Here is a 15940-nt window from a genome sequence, read left to right on the forward strand (position 1 = left end):
TTATTTCTCTAATCCCGGCTCCGCCACTTATCAGCTGTGTGACCTCGGGCGGGTCACTTCCCTTCTCTGGGCCTCGGTTCCCTCATCTGTGAAATGGGGATGAAGACTGCGAGCCCCCCGTGAGACCACCTGATCACCTTGTAACCTCCCCAGCGCTTAGAACGGTGCTTGGCGCGTAGTAAGCGCTTAACAGACGCCATTATCATTATTATTACTCTAATCCCGGCTCCGCCACGTATCAGCTGTGTGACCTCGGGCGGGTCACTTCCCTCCCCTGGGCCTCGGCTCCCTCATCTGTCAAATGGGGATGAGTGATAATAATAACGATGGCGTTTCTTAAGCGCTTACTATGTTTGAAGCCCCACATGGGACAACCCGATCACCTTGTAATAATAATGATGGCATTTATTAAGCGCTTACTATGTGCCAAGCACTGTTCTAAGTGCCGGGGAGGTTACAAGGTGATCCCAAGGGGGGCTCCCAGTCTTCACCCCCATTTTCCAGATGTGGTGACTGAGGCCCAGGGAAGTGAAGCGGCTCGCCCAAAGTCACGCAGCTGACAATCGGCAGAGCCGGGATTTGAACCCGTGACCTCTGACTCCAAAGCCCAGGCTCTTTCCACTGAGCCATGCTGAAGACTGTGAGCCCCACACGGGACAACCCGATCACCTTGTAATGATAATGATGGCCTTTATTAAGCGCTTACTATGTGCAAAGCACTGTTCTAAGCGCCGGGGAGGTTACCAGGTGATCAGGTTGTCCCACGGGGGGCTCACAGTCTTCATCCCCATTTGACAGATGAGGTGACTGAGGCCCAGGGAAGTGAAGCGGCTCGCCCAAAGTCACCCAGCTGACAATCGGCAGAGCCGGGATTTGAACCCGTGACCTCTGACTCCAAAGCCCGGGCTCTTTCCACTGAGCCATGCTGAAGACTGTGAGCCCCACACGGGACAACCCGATCACCTTGTAATGATAACGATGGCCTTTATTAAGCGCTTACTATGTGCAAAGCACTGTTCTAAGCGCCGGGGAGGTTACAAGGTGATCCCACGGGGGGCTCCCAGTCTTCACCCCCATTTTCCAGATGCGGTAACTGAGGCCCAGAGAAGTGAAGCGAGTTGCCCAAAGTCACCCAGCTGACAATCGGCAGAGCCGGCATTCGAACCCATGACCTCTGACTCCAAAGCCAGGGCTCTATCCCCCCAACCCCAGCGCTTAGAGCGGCGCTTGGCACATAGTCGGCGCTTAAACGCCGTCGCCGTCGTCGCGACTGAACGGACGCCGCGGTGGGAAGCATCGACTGAGCTCGGGGCGCTGTAGTGAGCGCCAGCCCCACCTTGAGAGACGACCAACGGCGGCAGTGGTAGTTGCACTGTAGACACTTGAAGAGGTTGGGGTCCCCGCCCTCGTGGGAGTTGACGTGGAAATGGAGGTCTTCGGGGGACAGGAAGCGCGATCCGCACACGCGGCAGAGGTGGGGCCGCAGCGGGGCCTTGTAGCAGTACCTGCGGGGCGGACGGTCCTCGGTGAGCGCTCACTACGTGCCCGGCGCTGGTCTAAACGCCCAGGTCGGACCCCCTCCCTGACCCACGGGAGGGGGGCTGACGCTCCCGGAGCCCGAAGGCGCGCGTTTCGATCCCGGCCCCGCCGGCTGGGTGACTGGGGGCCGCTCGCTTCGCTCTGGGGCCTCGGTGACCTCCTGGGGAAAACGGGGGTGAGGACGGGGGGGCGACCCGATTCATTCATTCGATCGTATTTATTGAGCGCTTACTGTGCGCAGAGCACTGTACTGAGCGCTCGGGAAGGACAAGTCGGCGACCTAGAGAGCCGGTCCCTCCCCGACGACGGGCTCACAGCCTAGAAGGGGGAGACGGACGACAAAACCAAACACGTGGACGGGGGTCGTCGGGATAAATAGAAGTAAAGCGAGATTCATTCATTCAATCGTATTTATTGAGCGCTTACTGTGTGCAGGGCACTGTACTAAGCGCTTGGGGAGTCCACCCCCTACCTCGCACTTGACACCTGTCCACGTGTTTCGCTGTCCGTCTCCCCCTTCTAGACTGCGAGCCCGTTGTCGGGTAGGGACAGGCCCTGGACGTTGCCGACTTGTACATCCCAAGCGCTTAGTACAGTGCTCCGCGCACAGTAGACGCTCAATAAATACGACCGAATGCGCGAATCTCCCCCCAGGCGCTCGGCCCGCAGTAAGCGCTCAACGAACACGGAGCCCCATTTTCCAGGTGAGGGAATCAAGGCCCGGAGAATAATAATAATAATGACGATGGCATTTATTAAGCGCTTACTATGTGCAAAGCATTGTTCTAAGCTCTGGGGATGCTACTAGGTGATCAGGTTGTCCCACAGGGGGCTCAAAATCTTTAAGCCCCATTTTATTAATAATAATAATAATAATAATAGTGGCATTTATTAAGCGCTTACTACGTGCAAAGCATTGTTCTAAGCGCCGGGGAGATTACTAGGTGATCAGGTTGTCCCACGGGGGGCTCACAGTCTTTAAGCCCCATTTTAATAATAATAATAATAATAATAATAATGGCATTTATTAAGCGCTTACTATGTGCAAAGTACTATTCTAAGCGCTGGGGAGGTTACAAGGTGATCAGGTTGTCCCACGGGGGGCTCACAGTCTTTAAGCCCCATTTTAATAATAACAATAATGATGGCATTTATTAAGTGCTTACTATGTGCAAAGCACTGTTCTAAGCGCTGAGGAGGTACTAGGTGATCAGGTTGTCCCACGGGGGGGCTCACAGTCTTCATCCCCATTTTCCAGATGAGGTCACTGAGGCCCAGAGAAGTGAAGTGACTCGCCCAAAGTCACACGGCTGACAATTGGCGGAGCCGGGATTAGAACCCATGACCTCTTGACTCCAAAGCCCGGGCTCTTTCCACTAAACCACGCCGCTTCTCAGAGAAGCCAAGTGACGCGTCTCAGGTCCCGCAGCGGACACGTAATAATAATAATAATAATAATGATGGCATTTGTTAAGCGCTTACTATGTGCAAAGCACTGTTCTAAGCGCTGGGGAGGTTACAAGGTGATCAGGCTGTCCCCCATGGGGCCCACAGTCTTAATCCTCATTTTACAGATGAGGGAACTGAGGCTCGGGGAAGGGAAGCGACTCGCCCAACGTCACACAGCAGACACGTGGCAGAGCCGGGATCGGAACTCCAAAGCCCGGGCTCTTTCCGCTGCGGCGGAGGCGGCACTCGAACCCGCGTCCCCTGACTCCCGGGGCCGGTAGGGGACGCGGGAGCGTCCGGTCCGGCGGTCGCACCCACCTGCGTCCCGTGTACTTGCGGTACTTCTTCCCGAGGAGGCGGCAGGAGGGGTGTCCGCGGCGCCGGGGGGTGGCGGGGGGCGGCTCGCCCGGGGGGCCGTCCTCGGGCCGGCCCCCCGCCCCGGCCCCGGCCTCGGCCTCCGGGCGGGGCGGCTCGCGGGGCCGCCCGGGCCGGCGGCAGCGGCGGGGCCGGTCGGCGGGGGGGTCCGGGGGGCGGCCCTGGCCCGCCTCGTCCTCCTCCGGATCGTAGTCGCTGTCCCCTGGGCCGACGGGCAACGGTCAGCGCGGCCGCCCCGGGACCCCGCCGCCGCCCCCCCCCCCCCCCCCGGCCCCCCTCACCCTCCGGGTCGTCGATGGCCCCCGCGTCCACGATGTCGTCGTCCTCCTCCTCCTCCTCCTCCTCGGGCGCGGCCCCCCGCTTGCCGGGCCGGCTGCTCCTCTGCCCCGTCGCTGCCCGGAGTCGTCGGTGAGAGGTGGTCCGCCCCCCACCCCCACACCGCCCCGCCGCCCCTTTCTTATCCCGTTCGCCCGTCCCCGTTATTTATCCTCTCCTATTTACTGAGCGCGTCCCCCGGACGGACGTCGACGGAGAGATGAATAAACGGTCGGCGCGGCCCGGACAAGCAACGGCCCCCGGGTGACCCGGCGGCGGGGGAGAGAGGAATAAACGGTCGGCGCGGGCCGGAGGAGCGGCGGTGGCGGCCCCCTCACCGGGCCCGAAGTGCCTCTGGCGCATGTGGCTGAGGAGGGGCGCTTTGCTGGCGCTGCGGTAGTGGCACAGCTTGCACTGGAACTGCTGGACGACCACCACCTCCATCATGGCCTCCAGGCTCTGCAGGTCCGGCTCCTCGGGCCGCCCCGGGCCGGCGGAGGTGGACGTGGGCCCCTCGGCGGGGGCGCCTGCGGGGGGACGGGCGGGGCGGGGCGGGGCTGGGGTCAGGCCTCCTCCCCCCCGCCACCCCGGCCCCCCGGGGTCCCGCGCACCGTCTCTCACCGTCATCCGGCCCCTGGAGGATCAGGTACTGGGTGGTTTCCGCCCCGCCGTCCTCGGCGCTGGTCACCGTGATGCAGCCTGCGGGCGGGAGGGATGGCCACTGAGGCTCCGTCGGGGCTACCCGGCGTCCCCGGCTCGGCCCCCGGGGCTACCAGGCATCCCCGGCTCGGCCCCCGGGGCTACCCAGGATCCCCGGCCTGGCCCCCGGGGCTACCCAGCATCCCCGGCTCGGCCCCCGGGGCTACCCAGGATCCCCTACTTGGCACCGGGCTCGGCCCCCAGGGCTACCCAGGATCCCCTACTTGGCCCCCGGGGCTACCAGGCGTCCCCGGCTCGGCCCCCAGGGCTACTAAGGACCCCCGGGGCTACCCAGGATCCCCTACTTGGTCCCCGGGGCTGCCCAGGATCCTCAGCTCGGCCCCCGGGGCTACCCGGCATCCCCTGCTCGGCCCCAATGGCTACTAAGGACCCCCGGCCTGGCCCCCGGGGCTACCCAGGATCCCCTACTTGGCCCCCGGGGCTACCCAGGATCTCCTACTTGTCCCCCGGGGCTACCCGGCGTCCCCTGCTCAGCCCCCATGGCTACTCAGGACCCCCAGCCTGGCCCCCGGGGCTACCCGGCATCTCCTGCTCGGCCCCCATGGCTACTCAGAACCCCCGGCCTGGTCCCCGGGGCTACCCAGGATCCCCTACTTGGCCCCCGGGGCTACCCAGGATCCTCAGCTCGGCCCCCCGGGGCTACCCGGCATCCCCTGCTCAGCCCCCATGGCTACTCAGGACCCCCAGCCTGGCCCCCGGGGCTACCCAGGATCCCCTACTTGGCCCCCGGGGCTACCCAGGATCCTCAGCTCGGCCCCCGGGGCTACCCGGCATCCCCTGCTCGGCCCCCGGGGCTACTCAGGACCCCCGGCCTGGCCCCCGGGGCTACCCAGGATCCCCTACTTGGCCCCCGGGGCTACCCAGGATCCCCAGCCTGGCCCCCGGGGCTAGCCAGGATCCCCTACTTGGCCCCCGGGGCTAACCAGGATCCTCAGCTCGGGCCCCGGGGCTACCCGGCGTCCCCTGCTCGAACTCAGGACCCCCGGCTGAGCCCCCCGGGCTACCCGGCATTCCCTGCTCGGCCCCCTGCTCGTGCCCCGGGGGCCACCCAAGATGCCCCGTTCCTTGAGAGCGGGGATTATATCTAACTACCGTCCTCTCCCAAGCGCTTAGGACAGCGCTCCGCACCCGACAGGTGCTCAGCGAGTCCCGCGGCGGGCGAGAGCACCCCCGGTGCCCCCCGGTGCCCCCCGGCTCTCACTCTGGATGAGGTCGGGCCCGATGGTGGACTCGATGATCCTGTCGATGGCGGAGCCGAGGTCCGAGGAGGAGGCGGCGGCGGCGGCGGAGTCGGCTAGGAGGGCGGTGGCCGGGCCCATGGACGACGAGTCGGGCAGGTAACCCCGCCGGGCGGCGCCCGGGCCCGGGCTGCTCTCGGACGCTTCCTCCTGCGGGCCCGCGCCGGGGGGACGGGAGCGTCGGGAGGAGACCACGGGTGTCTTGCCCCCCGCTCCGCCCGACGGGGAGACCGAGGCACGGAGCGGCGGCCTCGTCCCTCCCCGCGGACCCCGGGCTTGGGTTCTAATCCGGCTCCGCCACGTGTCTGCCGTGCGACCTTGGCCAAGTCACTGCATCCCCCCCTTCAAAGCCCTCCTGAAAGCTCACCTCCGCCGGGAAGCCTTCCCAAACTGGGACCCCCTTCTCCTCTGCTCTACCCCCTTGCTCGCCCCGCAGCCCCTGTGTATATCAATCGATCAATCGTATTTATTGAGCGCTTACTGTGTGCAGAGCACTGTACTAAGCGCTTGGGAAGTCCAAGTTGCCAACGTATAGAGACGGTCCCTACCCAACAGTGGGCTCACAGTCTGTCCATACTTATTATTCTGTTTATTTTACTAATGATGTGTATCTACCTTTAATTCTATTTATTTATATTGATGGTATGGACGCCTGTCTACTTGTTTTGTCGTCCGTCTCCCCCTTCTAGACCGTGAGCCCGCCATCGGGTAGGGATCGTCTCCCTCTGTTGCCGGACTGCGCTTTCCAAACGCTCAGTACAGCGCTCTGCACGCGGTAAGCGCTCAATAAGTACGACTGCATGGGCCTCAGTTGCCTCACCTGTCCCATAATCACGGTATCTGTTAAGCGCCTACTGAGACCGTGAGCCCACTGTTGGGTAGGGACTGTCTCTATATGTTGCCAATTTGCACTTCCCAAGCGCTTAGTACAGTGCTCTGCGCATAGTAAGTGCTCAATAAATACGATTGATGATGAGTCAGGCACTGTACTAAGCACCGGGGTGGATCCAACCCGATTGGGTCGGACTCGGTCTCCATCCCCATAGAAGCAGCGCGGCTCAGTGGAAAGAGGCCCGGCTTTGGAGTCAGAGGTCATGGGTTCGAATCCCAGCTCCACCACTTGTCAACTGGGTGACTTTGGACGAGTCGCTTCACTTCTCTGGGCCTCAGTCCCCTCATCTGGAAAATGGGGATGAAGACCGTGAGCCCCCCGTGGGACAACCTGATCACCTTGTCACCTCCCCAGCGCTTAGAACGGTGCTTTGCACATAGTAAGCGCTTAATAAATGCCATCATTATTATTATTGTTGAGGAGCGGCGTGGCTCAGCTGAAAGAGCCCGGGCTTTGGAGTCAGAGGTCATGGGTTCAAATCCCGGCTCCGCTAATTGTCAGCTATGTGACTTTGGGCGAGTCACTTAACTTCTCTGTGCCTCAGTTCCCTCATCTGTCAAATGGGGATGAAGACCGTGAGCCCCCCATGGGACAACCCGATCACCTTGTCACCTCCCCAGCGCTTAGAACGGTGCCTTGCACATAGTAAGCGCTTAATAAATGCCATCATTATTATTATTGTTGAGGAGCAGCGTGGCTCAGCTGAAAGAGCCCGGGCTTTGGAGTCAGAGGTCATGGGTTCAAATCCCGGCTCCGCTAATTGTCAGCTATGTGACTTTGGTCGAGTCACTTAACTTCTCTGTGCCTCAGTTCCCTCATCTGCCAAACGGGGATGAAGACCGTGAGCCCCCCGTGGGACAACCCGATCACCTTGTCACCTCCCCAGCGCTTAGAGCATTCATTCAATCGTATTAATTGAGCGCTTACGGTGCGCAGAGCACTGTACTGAGCGCTTGGGAAGTCCAAGTTGGCAACGTATAGAGACCGGTCCCTACCCAACAGCGGGGAACGGTGCTTCGCACATAGGAAGCGCTTAATAAATGCCACCATCATTATTATTATTCGACAGAGGCGGCCCAGGGAAGGGAAGTGACTGTGAGCCCGCTGTCGGGGACTGTCTCTAGATGTTGCCAACTTGGGCTTCCCAAGCGCTCAGTACAGTGCTCTGCACACAGTCAGCGCTCAATAAATACGATTGATTGATTGATTGATTCTTGGAGGAGGTGTTCATTCATTCAATCGTATTTGGCTCAAGGTCACCGTGGCAGGGCCGGGACGAGGACGCGGGTCCTCCTGATTCCCCCGCTTCCCCTCGCCCTCGATTGGGCGTCTCCCCCAGCGCTGGGCGCCAAGCGGGCGGCGTGCCCGTGTCCCGGGTGCGGTTACCGGGGCGCGGCGGGCGGCGTCGCTGCTGTCGGCGGACACGGCCTCCTCCGAGGAGCCCACGTCCAGCCCGCTCTCGGCCGGGTCCCGGCCCCGGGGCCGCCGCGGGGCCGCGTCGCTGCTGCTCTGCACCTCGGCCTCCTCCATGGCCGCCCGGGGGGCCGGGGGGGGCCGCTCCGTCCGACGCCTTCACTCTGCCGGCAGGGAAAAACCACACCCGATCCGGACGGGGAGCCCGCGCTTAGTACAGTGCTTGGCACATAGTAAGCGCTTAATACCATCATCATCATCATTATTATTCTCCAGGCCTCAGTTCCCTCATCTGTCAAATGGGGGTGGAGACCGTGAGCCCCACGGGGGACGGGGACTGTGTCCAACCCGATTGGCTTGTATCAATCCCGGCGGTTAGTACAGTGCTTGGCACATAGTAAGCGCTTAACCAACACCATCACCATCGTTATTATTCTCCAGGCCTCAGTTCCCTCTTTTAGACTGTGAGCCCACTGTTGGGTAGGGACTGTCTCTAGATGTTGCCAACTTGGACTTCCCAAGCGCTTAGTACAGTGCTCCGCACACAGTAAGCGCTCAATAAGGGAACTGTGTCCAACCCGATTGGCTTGTATCAACCCCGGCGCTTAGTACAGTGCTTGGCACATACTAAGCGCTTAATACCATCATCATCATCATTATTATTCTCCAGGCCTCAGTTCCCTCATCTGTCAAATGGAGATGGAGACCGTGAGCCCCAAGGGGGACGGGGACTGTGTCCAACCCGATTGGCTTGGATCAACCCCGGCGATTAGTACAGTGCTTGGCACATAGTAAGCGCTTAACAAATACCGTCATCATCATTATTATTCTCCAGGCCTCAGTTCCCTCTTTTAGACTGTGAGCCCACTGTTGGGTAGGGACTGTCTCTAGATGTTGCCAACTTGGACTTCCCAAGCGCTTAGTACAGTGCTCTGCACACAGTAAGCGCTCAATAAATACGATTGATGATGATGATGATCTGTCAAATGGGGGTGGAGACCGTGAGCCCCACGGGGGACGGGGACTGTGTCCAACCCGATTGGCTTGTATCAATCCCGGCGACTAGTACAGTGCTTGGCACATAGTAAGTGCTTAACCAACACCATCACCATCGTAATTATTCTCCAGGCCTCAGTTCCCTCATCTGTCAAATGGGGGTGGAGACCGTGAGCCCCACAGGGACGGGGACTGTGTCCAACCCGATTGGCTTGGATCAACCCCGGCGATTAGTACAGTGCTTGGCACATAGTAAGCGCTTAACAAATACCGTCATCGTCGTTATTATTCTCCAGGCCTCAGTTCCCTCATCTGTCAAATGGGGATGGAGACCGTGAGCCCCACGGGGGACGGGGACTATGTCCAACCCGATTGGCTTGTATCAACCCCGGCGATTAGTACAGTGCTTGGCACATAGTAAGCGCTTAATAAATACCATCATCATCATCGTCATCATGTGCCAGGCACTGTACTAAGCGCTGAGGCGGGGGGGAAATCAAGCAAATGGGGATGGACACAATCCCCACCCCACGTGGGGTTCACAGTCTCATTCATTCGTGTGCCTCAGTGGAAAGAGCCCGGGCTCGGGAGTCAGAGGTCGTGGGTTCTAATCCCGCCTCCACCCCTTGTCAGCTGTGTGACCTTGGGCGAGTCGCTTCCCTTCTCTGGGCCTCAGTTCCCTCATCTGTCAAATGGGGATGAAGACTGGGAGCCCCACGGGGGAACGACCTGATCGCCTTGTATCCTCCCGAGTGCTTGGCACATAGTAAGCGCTTATCAAATACCGTCATTATTTATTATTATTATTCATTCACCCAGTCGTCAATCCATTCACTCATTCAATCGTGCTTACTGAGCAATTTCTGTGTGCAGAGCACTGTGCTAAGCGCTTAGAAAGCGGCAACAGAGACGAGACAATCCCTGCCCACAATGGGAGAGGAAAAGGAAATGGAGCCATTCAGGACCCCATTTTCTAAATAATAATAATAATAGTAATAATAATAATAATAATAATGGCACTTATTAAGCGCTTACTATGTGCAAAGCACTGTTCTAAGCGCTGGGGAGATCACAAGATGATCAGGTTGTCCCATGGGGGATTCTCAGTCTTAAGCCAACTTGTACTTCCCAAGCGCTTAGTACAGTGCTCTGCACACAGTAAGCGCTCAATAAATACGATTGATTGATTGATTAATCCCCATTTTCCAGATGAGGTCACTGAGGCCCGGAGAAGTGAAGCGACTCGCCCAAAGTCACCCCGCTGACAAGTGGCGGAGTCGGGATTTGAACCCGTGACCTCGGACTCCAAAGCCCGGGCTCTTTCCACTGAGCCACGGGCACTGAGGCAGGGAAGTGACTGGCCCCAGGTCACCCAGCAGACAAGGGGCGGGATCAGAACCCAGGACCGGACTCCCAGGCCCGGCGGCGGAGGGGGTAAACTGAGGCACGGCGGGGCAGGAGCCGCAAGAGCCCAGCCTGGGGAGTCAGAAGGGTGTGGGTTCTAATCCCGCCTCTGCCTCTAGTCCGCTGTGTGACCTTGGACGAGTCACTTGACTTCTCTGGGCCTCAGTTCCCTCATCTGGAATATGGGGATGAAGACCGTGAGCCCCATGGGGGACAACCTGATCACCTTGTATCTCCCCCAGCGCTTAGAACAGTGCCTGGCACATAGTAAGCGCTTAACAAATACCACAATTATCATCTGCCCACATGTTTTGTTTTGTCGTCCGTCTCCCCCTTCTAGCCTGTGAGCCCGTTGTCAGGTAGGGACTGTCCCTAGATGTTGCCAACTTGTACATCCCAAGCGCTTAGTACAGTGCCCTGCACACAGTAAGCGCTCCATAAATACCACTGAATGAATGAATGAATATTATTATCACGCAGCGTGGCTCAGTGGAAAGAGGCCGGGATTTGGAGTCACAGGGGTCATGGGTTCAAATCCCGGCTCCGCCACTCGTCAGCTGAGGGACTTCGAGCAAGTCACTTCACTTCTCTGGGCCTCAGTTCCCTCATCTGGAAAAGGGGGATGAAGACTGGGAGCTGCGTGTGGGACAACCTGATCACCCTGTAACCTCCCCAACGCTTAGAACAGTGCTTTGCACATAGGAAGCGCCTAACAAATACCACCATTATTATTATTCTCTGTGCCTCAGTTCCCTCATCTGTAAAATGGGGAGGAAGACCGCGAGCCCCCCGCGGGTCAACCCGATCACCTTGTAACCTCCCCAGCACTTAGAACGGTGCTTTGCACAGAGTAAGCACTTAACAAATGCCATTATTATTATTATTATTATTCTCTGGGCCTCAGTTCCCTCACCTGTAAAATGGGGATTTTACCATTTTACCATTATTATTAATATACACAAATTACGGATATGGACATAAGCGCTGTGGGGCTGGAATGGGGACTGTGAGCCCCACATGGGACAACGTGATCACCTTGTAACCTCCCCAGCGCTTAGAACAGTGCTTTGCACATAGTAAGTGCTTAACAAATACCATCATTATTATCATTATTCTCTGTGCCTCACTGCTTTGCGCTTAACAAATACCATCATTATTATTATTATTTTCTGGGCCTCAGTGACCTCATCTGTAAAATGGGGATGAATACTGTGAGCCCCACATGGGACGTGATCACCTTGTAATCTCCCCAGTGTTTAGAACAGTGCTTTCCACATAGTAAGTGCTTAACAAATACCATCATTATTATTATTATTATTATTACTATCTGTGCCTCAGTGCTTTGCGTTTAATACCATTATTATTATTTTCTGGGCCTCAGTGACCTCATCTGTAAAATTGGGATGAAGACTGTGAGCCCCACCTGGGACAATGTCATCACCTTGTAACCTCCCCAGCGCTTAGAACAGTGCTTTGTACATAGTAAGCGCTTAATAAATGCTACTATTATTACTATTATTCTCTGTGCCTCAGTTCCCTCATCTGTAAAATGGGGATGAAGACTGTGAGGCCCACGGGGGACAACCTGATCACCTTATATCCCCCAGCGCTTAGAACAGTGCTTTGCACATAGTAAGCGCTTAACATACCATCATTATTATTATTATTATTATTCTCTGTGCCTCAGTGCTTTGCGCTTAACCAATACCATTACTATTATTATTATTATTCTCTGGGCCTCAGTGACCTCATCTGTAAAATGGGGATGAAGACTGTGGGCCCCACGGGGGACCACCTGATCACCTTGTAACCTCCCCAGTGCTTAGAACAGTGCTTTGCACATAGTAAGCCCTTAACAAATACCATCATCATCATTATTATTATTCTCTGGGCCTCAGTTCCCTCATCTGCAAAATGGGGATGAAGACTGTGAGCCCCCCGGGGGACAACCCGATCACCTTGTAACCTCCCCAGCGTTTAGAACAGTGCTTTGCACATAGTAAGCGCTTAATAAATGTTAGTTATTATTATTATTCTCTGTGCCTCAGTTCCCTCATCTGTAAAATGGGGATGAAGACTGTGAGCCCCACGGGGGACAACCTAATCACCTTGTAACCTCCCCAGCGCTTAGAACAGTGCTTGGCACATAGTAAGCGCTTAACAAATACCATTATTATGATTATTACTATTATTCTCTCTGCCTCAGTGCTTTGTGCTTAACAAATACCATTATTATTATTATTAATCTCTGGACCTCAGTTCCCTCATGTGTAAAATGGGGATGAAGAGTGTAAGCCCCACGGGGGACAAACTGATCACCTTGTAACCTCCCCAGCACTTAGAACAGTGCTTTGCACATAGTAAGCACTTAAGTACCATTATTATTACTATTCTCTGGGCCTCAGTTCCCTCATCTGTAAAATGGGGATGAAGACTTGGAGCCCCACAGGGGCCAACTTAATCACCTTGTAACCTCCTCGGCGCTTAGAACAGTGCTTTGCACAGAGTAAGCGCTTAACAAATACCATCATTATTATTATTATTATTCTCTGGGCCTCAGTGCTTTGTGCTTAATACCATCATCATCATTATTATTATTATTATTATTATTATTATTATTATTATTATTCTCTGGACCTCAGTTCCATCATCTGTAAAATGGGGATGAAGAGTGTGAGCCCCCCCGGGGGGGACAACGTGATCACCTTGTATCCCCAGTGCTTAGAACAGTGCTTTGCACATAGTAAGCGCTTAACAAATACCATTTATTATTATTATTGTTATTCTCTGGGCCTCAGTTCCCTCATCTGTAAAACGGGGATGAAGACTTGGAGCCCCACAGGGGCCAACTTAATCACCTTGTAACCTCCTCGGCGCTTAGAACAGTGCTTTGCACAGAGTAAGCGCTTAACAAATACCATCATTATTATTATCTGGGCCTCAGTGCTTTGTGCTTAATACCATTATTATTATTATTATTATTATTATTATTATTATTATTATTCTCTGGACCTCAGTTCCCTCATCTGTAAAATGGGGATGAAGAGTGTGAGCCCCCCCGGGGGGGACAACGTGATCACCTTGTATCCCCAGCGCTTAGAACAGTGCTTTGCACATAGTAAACACATAACAAATACCACTATTATTATTATTCTCTGGGCCTCAGTTCCTTCATCTGTAAAATGGGGATGAAGACTGAGAGCCCCCCGTGGGACAACCTGATCACCTTGTTTCCCCAGTGCTTAGAACAGTGCTTTGCACATAGTAAGCGCTTAACAAATACCATTTATTATTATTGTTATTCTCTGGGCCTCAGTTCCCTCATCTGTAAAACGGGGATGAAGACTTGGAGCCCCACGGGGGACGACTTGATCACCTTGTAACCACCCCAGCGCTTAGAACAGGGCTTTGCACTGAATAAGCACTTAACAAATGCCATTTTTATTATTATTGTTATTATTCTTCTTCTCTGGGCCTCAGTTCCCTCATCTGTAAAACGGGGATGAAGACTTGGAGCCCCACGGGGGACAACTTGATCACCTTGTAACCTCCCCAGCGCTTAGAACAGTGCTTTGCACAAAATAAGCGCTTAATACCATTTTTATTATTATTGTTATTATTATTATTATTCTCTGGGCCTCAGTTCCCTCATCCGTAAAATGGGGATGAAGACTGTGAGCCCTACGTGGGACAACCTGATCACCTGGTAACCTCCCCAGCGCTTAGAACAGTGCTTGGCACATAGTAAGCGCTTAACAAATACCATCATTAGTATTATTATTATTCTCCGTGCCTCAGTTCCCTCATCTGTAAAATGGGGAGGAAGACTGTGGGCCCCACGGGGGCCAACCTCATCACCTTGTAACCTCCCCAGCGCTTAGAACAGTGCTTTGCACATAGTAAGCGCCTAACAAATACCATCATTACTATTATTATTAATCTCTGGGCCTCAGTTCCCTCATCCGTAAAATGGGGATGAAGACTGGGAGCCTCACGGGGGACAACCTTGTAAACTCCCCAGCGCTTAGAACAGTGCATGCTTTGCACATAGCAAGCGCTTAATAAGGGCCATTATTATTATCACTATGATTACTATTATTATTATTTTTTTATTATTATTATTACTATTATTATTACCACAGTCCACTCACCCCTTCCCCCCGCCCCGAGCTGGTCAATGTCTCGCCCCCAATCCGCGCATGCGCGACCCCCCCCCCCCCCCACTCTGCGCACGCGCGTTGGGGGTCAGGGGGCTGTCTCCAGCGCGCGCTCCCCCTCAACCAATCAGCGCATGCGCGTTGGGGGTCCCGGGGCTGCCCTCCGGCGCGCCCCCCCCCCCAAATCCGCGCATGCGTATCGGGGTCCCGGGGGCTGTCTCCAGCGCGCGCTCCCCCGCAACCAATCGGCGCATGCGCGTTGGTGTCCTGGCTCTGCCCCCGGCGCGCGCGCCCCCATCCGCGCATGCGCATCGGGGTCCCGGGGCTGCCCCCGGCGCGCGCCCCCCACCCTCCCAAATCCGCGCATGCGTATTGGGGTCCCTGGGCTACCCCCGGCGCGCGCCCCCCACCCTTCCATATCCCGCGCATGCGTATTGGGGGTCTCAGAGCTGCCCCCGGCGCGCGCCCCCCATCCGCGCATGCGCGTTGGGGTCCCGGGGCTGCCCCCGGCGCTGCCTGACCGCGGGCCGCGGCGCCACCTGGCGGCCGCGGCCCATTTCCGTTCAGGCAACTGCGAGAGCCGCTAAAAGTCCGCGGACCCCGGGGCCTCGAGCGGGGCAGCCCCGTGGGCCGCCGCCGCCACCCGCCCTTCCTCTCTCCCTCCCGGACCGGATCGGACCGGTCCGGGCAGGTCGCCGCGCCCCCCCGCGCTCACCTGCGGCGCGGCCCGGCGCGGTTTGCTCCCGCTCCCGCTCCGGCATCGACGCGGCCGCCCCCTGCGGCGGAAGGACCCATCGCACTGCGTCCGCGGCCGGATCTACATCCATTCGCCGCGCGGGAGGGCCGCCGAGGGAACCCGGGAGACCCCCCTCCCCACAGAGAGACCCCTCCCCCAAGCAGACCTCGGCCGCGGGGCGGACGCTTAGTCCGGAGCGACGCGTCCCAAACGGCCGGGAACTATTTTCTCGGTTGGAGCGGAAGGATCTCGCGTAGGGTCTTATCGTATGCGTCTGACGTCATTCCGCGCACAGCGCCCCCTCGCGCGTCTGACGTCACCACAGGCACACGATGTCACCCAGTGCGTCTGACGTCACCGCGTAGTCCTCCCCCGCCTCGGGGCGGGAGCAGCGCTCCCTAGTGGCCGCAGCCCGGACCTGCCAGTCACAGGGTCCCGCGTTAATTCATTCATTCATTCCATCCTGACGTCACCCCGCACGTCTGACGTCACCACGTAGTCCTCCCCCGCCGCGGGGCGGGAGCAGCGCTCCCTAGTGGCCGCAGCCCTGACCTGCCGGTCACAGGGTCCCGGGTTCATTCATTCATTCATTCCATCCGGACGTCACCCCTTGCGTCTGACGTCACCGCGTAGTCCTCCCCGCCTCGGGGCGGGAGCAGCGCTCCCTAGTGGCCGCAGCCCGGACCTGCCAGTCACAGGGTCCTGC

At 57.2% G+C, this 15940-nt stretch overlaps 1 protein-coding gene across 1 annotated transcript in view; it reads right to left on the bottom strand.

Annotated features, from left to right (window-relative positions):
* Positions 1-15533, bottom strand: part of ZNF335 (zinc finger protein 335) — a 35129-nt gene extending 19596 nt beyond the window's left edge. The window contains exons 1-9 of the mRNA XM_038750054.1: positions 15401-15533; positions 15214-15274; positions 7915-8105; positions 5600-5786; positions 4300-4377; positions 3861-4205; positions 3645-3755; positions 3307-3565; positions 1337-1505 (exon numbers count right to left, since the gene is read on the bottom strand). Coding sequence (XP_038605982.1) covers positions 1337-1505; positions 3307-3565; positions 3645-3755; positions 3861-4205; positions 4300-4377; positions 5600-5786; positions 7915-8058 — 1293 coding nt within the window. The 5' untranslated portion in view covers positions 8059-8105; positions 15214-15274; positions 15401-15533. The remainder of the gene's footprint in view (positions 1-1336; positions 1506-3306; positions 3566-3644; positions 3756-3860; positions 4206-4299; positions 4378-5599; positions 5787-7914; positions 8106-15213; positions 15275-15400) is intronic.
* Between the last annotated feature and the right edge of the window lie 407 nt (positions 15534-15940).

The sequence above is a fragment of the Tachyglossus aculeatus genome, chromosome 8 (genome assembly GCF_015852505.1).
Source record: "Tachyglossus aculeatus isolate mTacAcu1 chromosome 8, mTacAcu1.pri, whole genome shotgun sequence".
Lineage (NCBI taxonomy): Eukaryota > Metazoa > Chordata > Mammalia > Monotremata > Tachyglossidae > Tachyglossus > Tachyglossus aculeatus.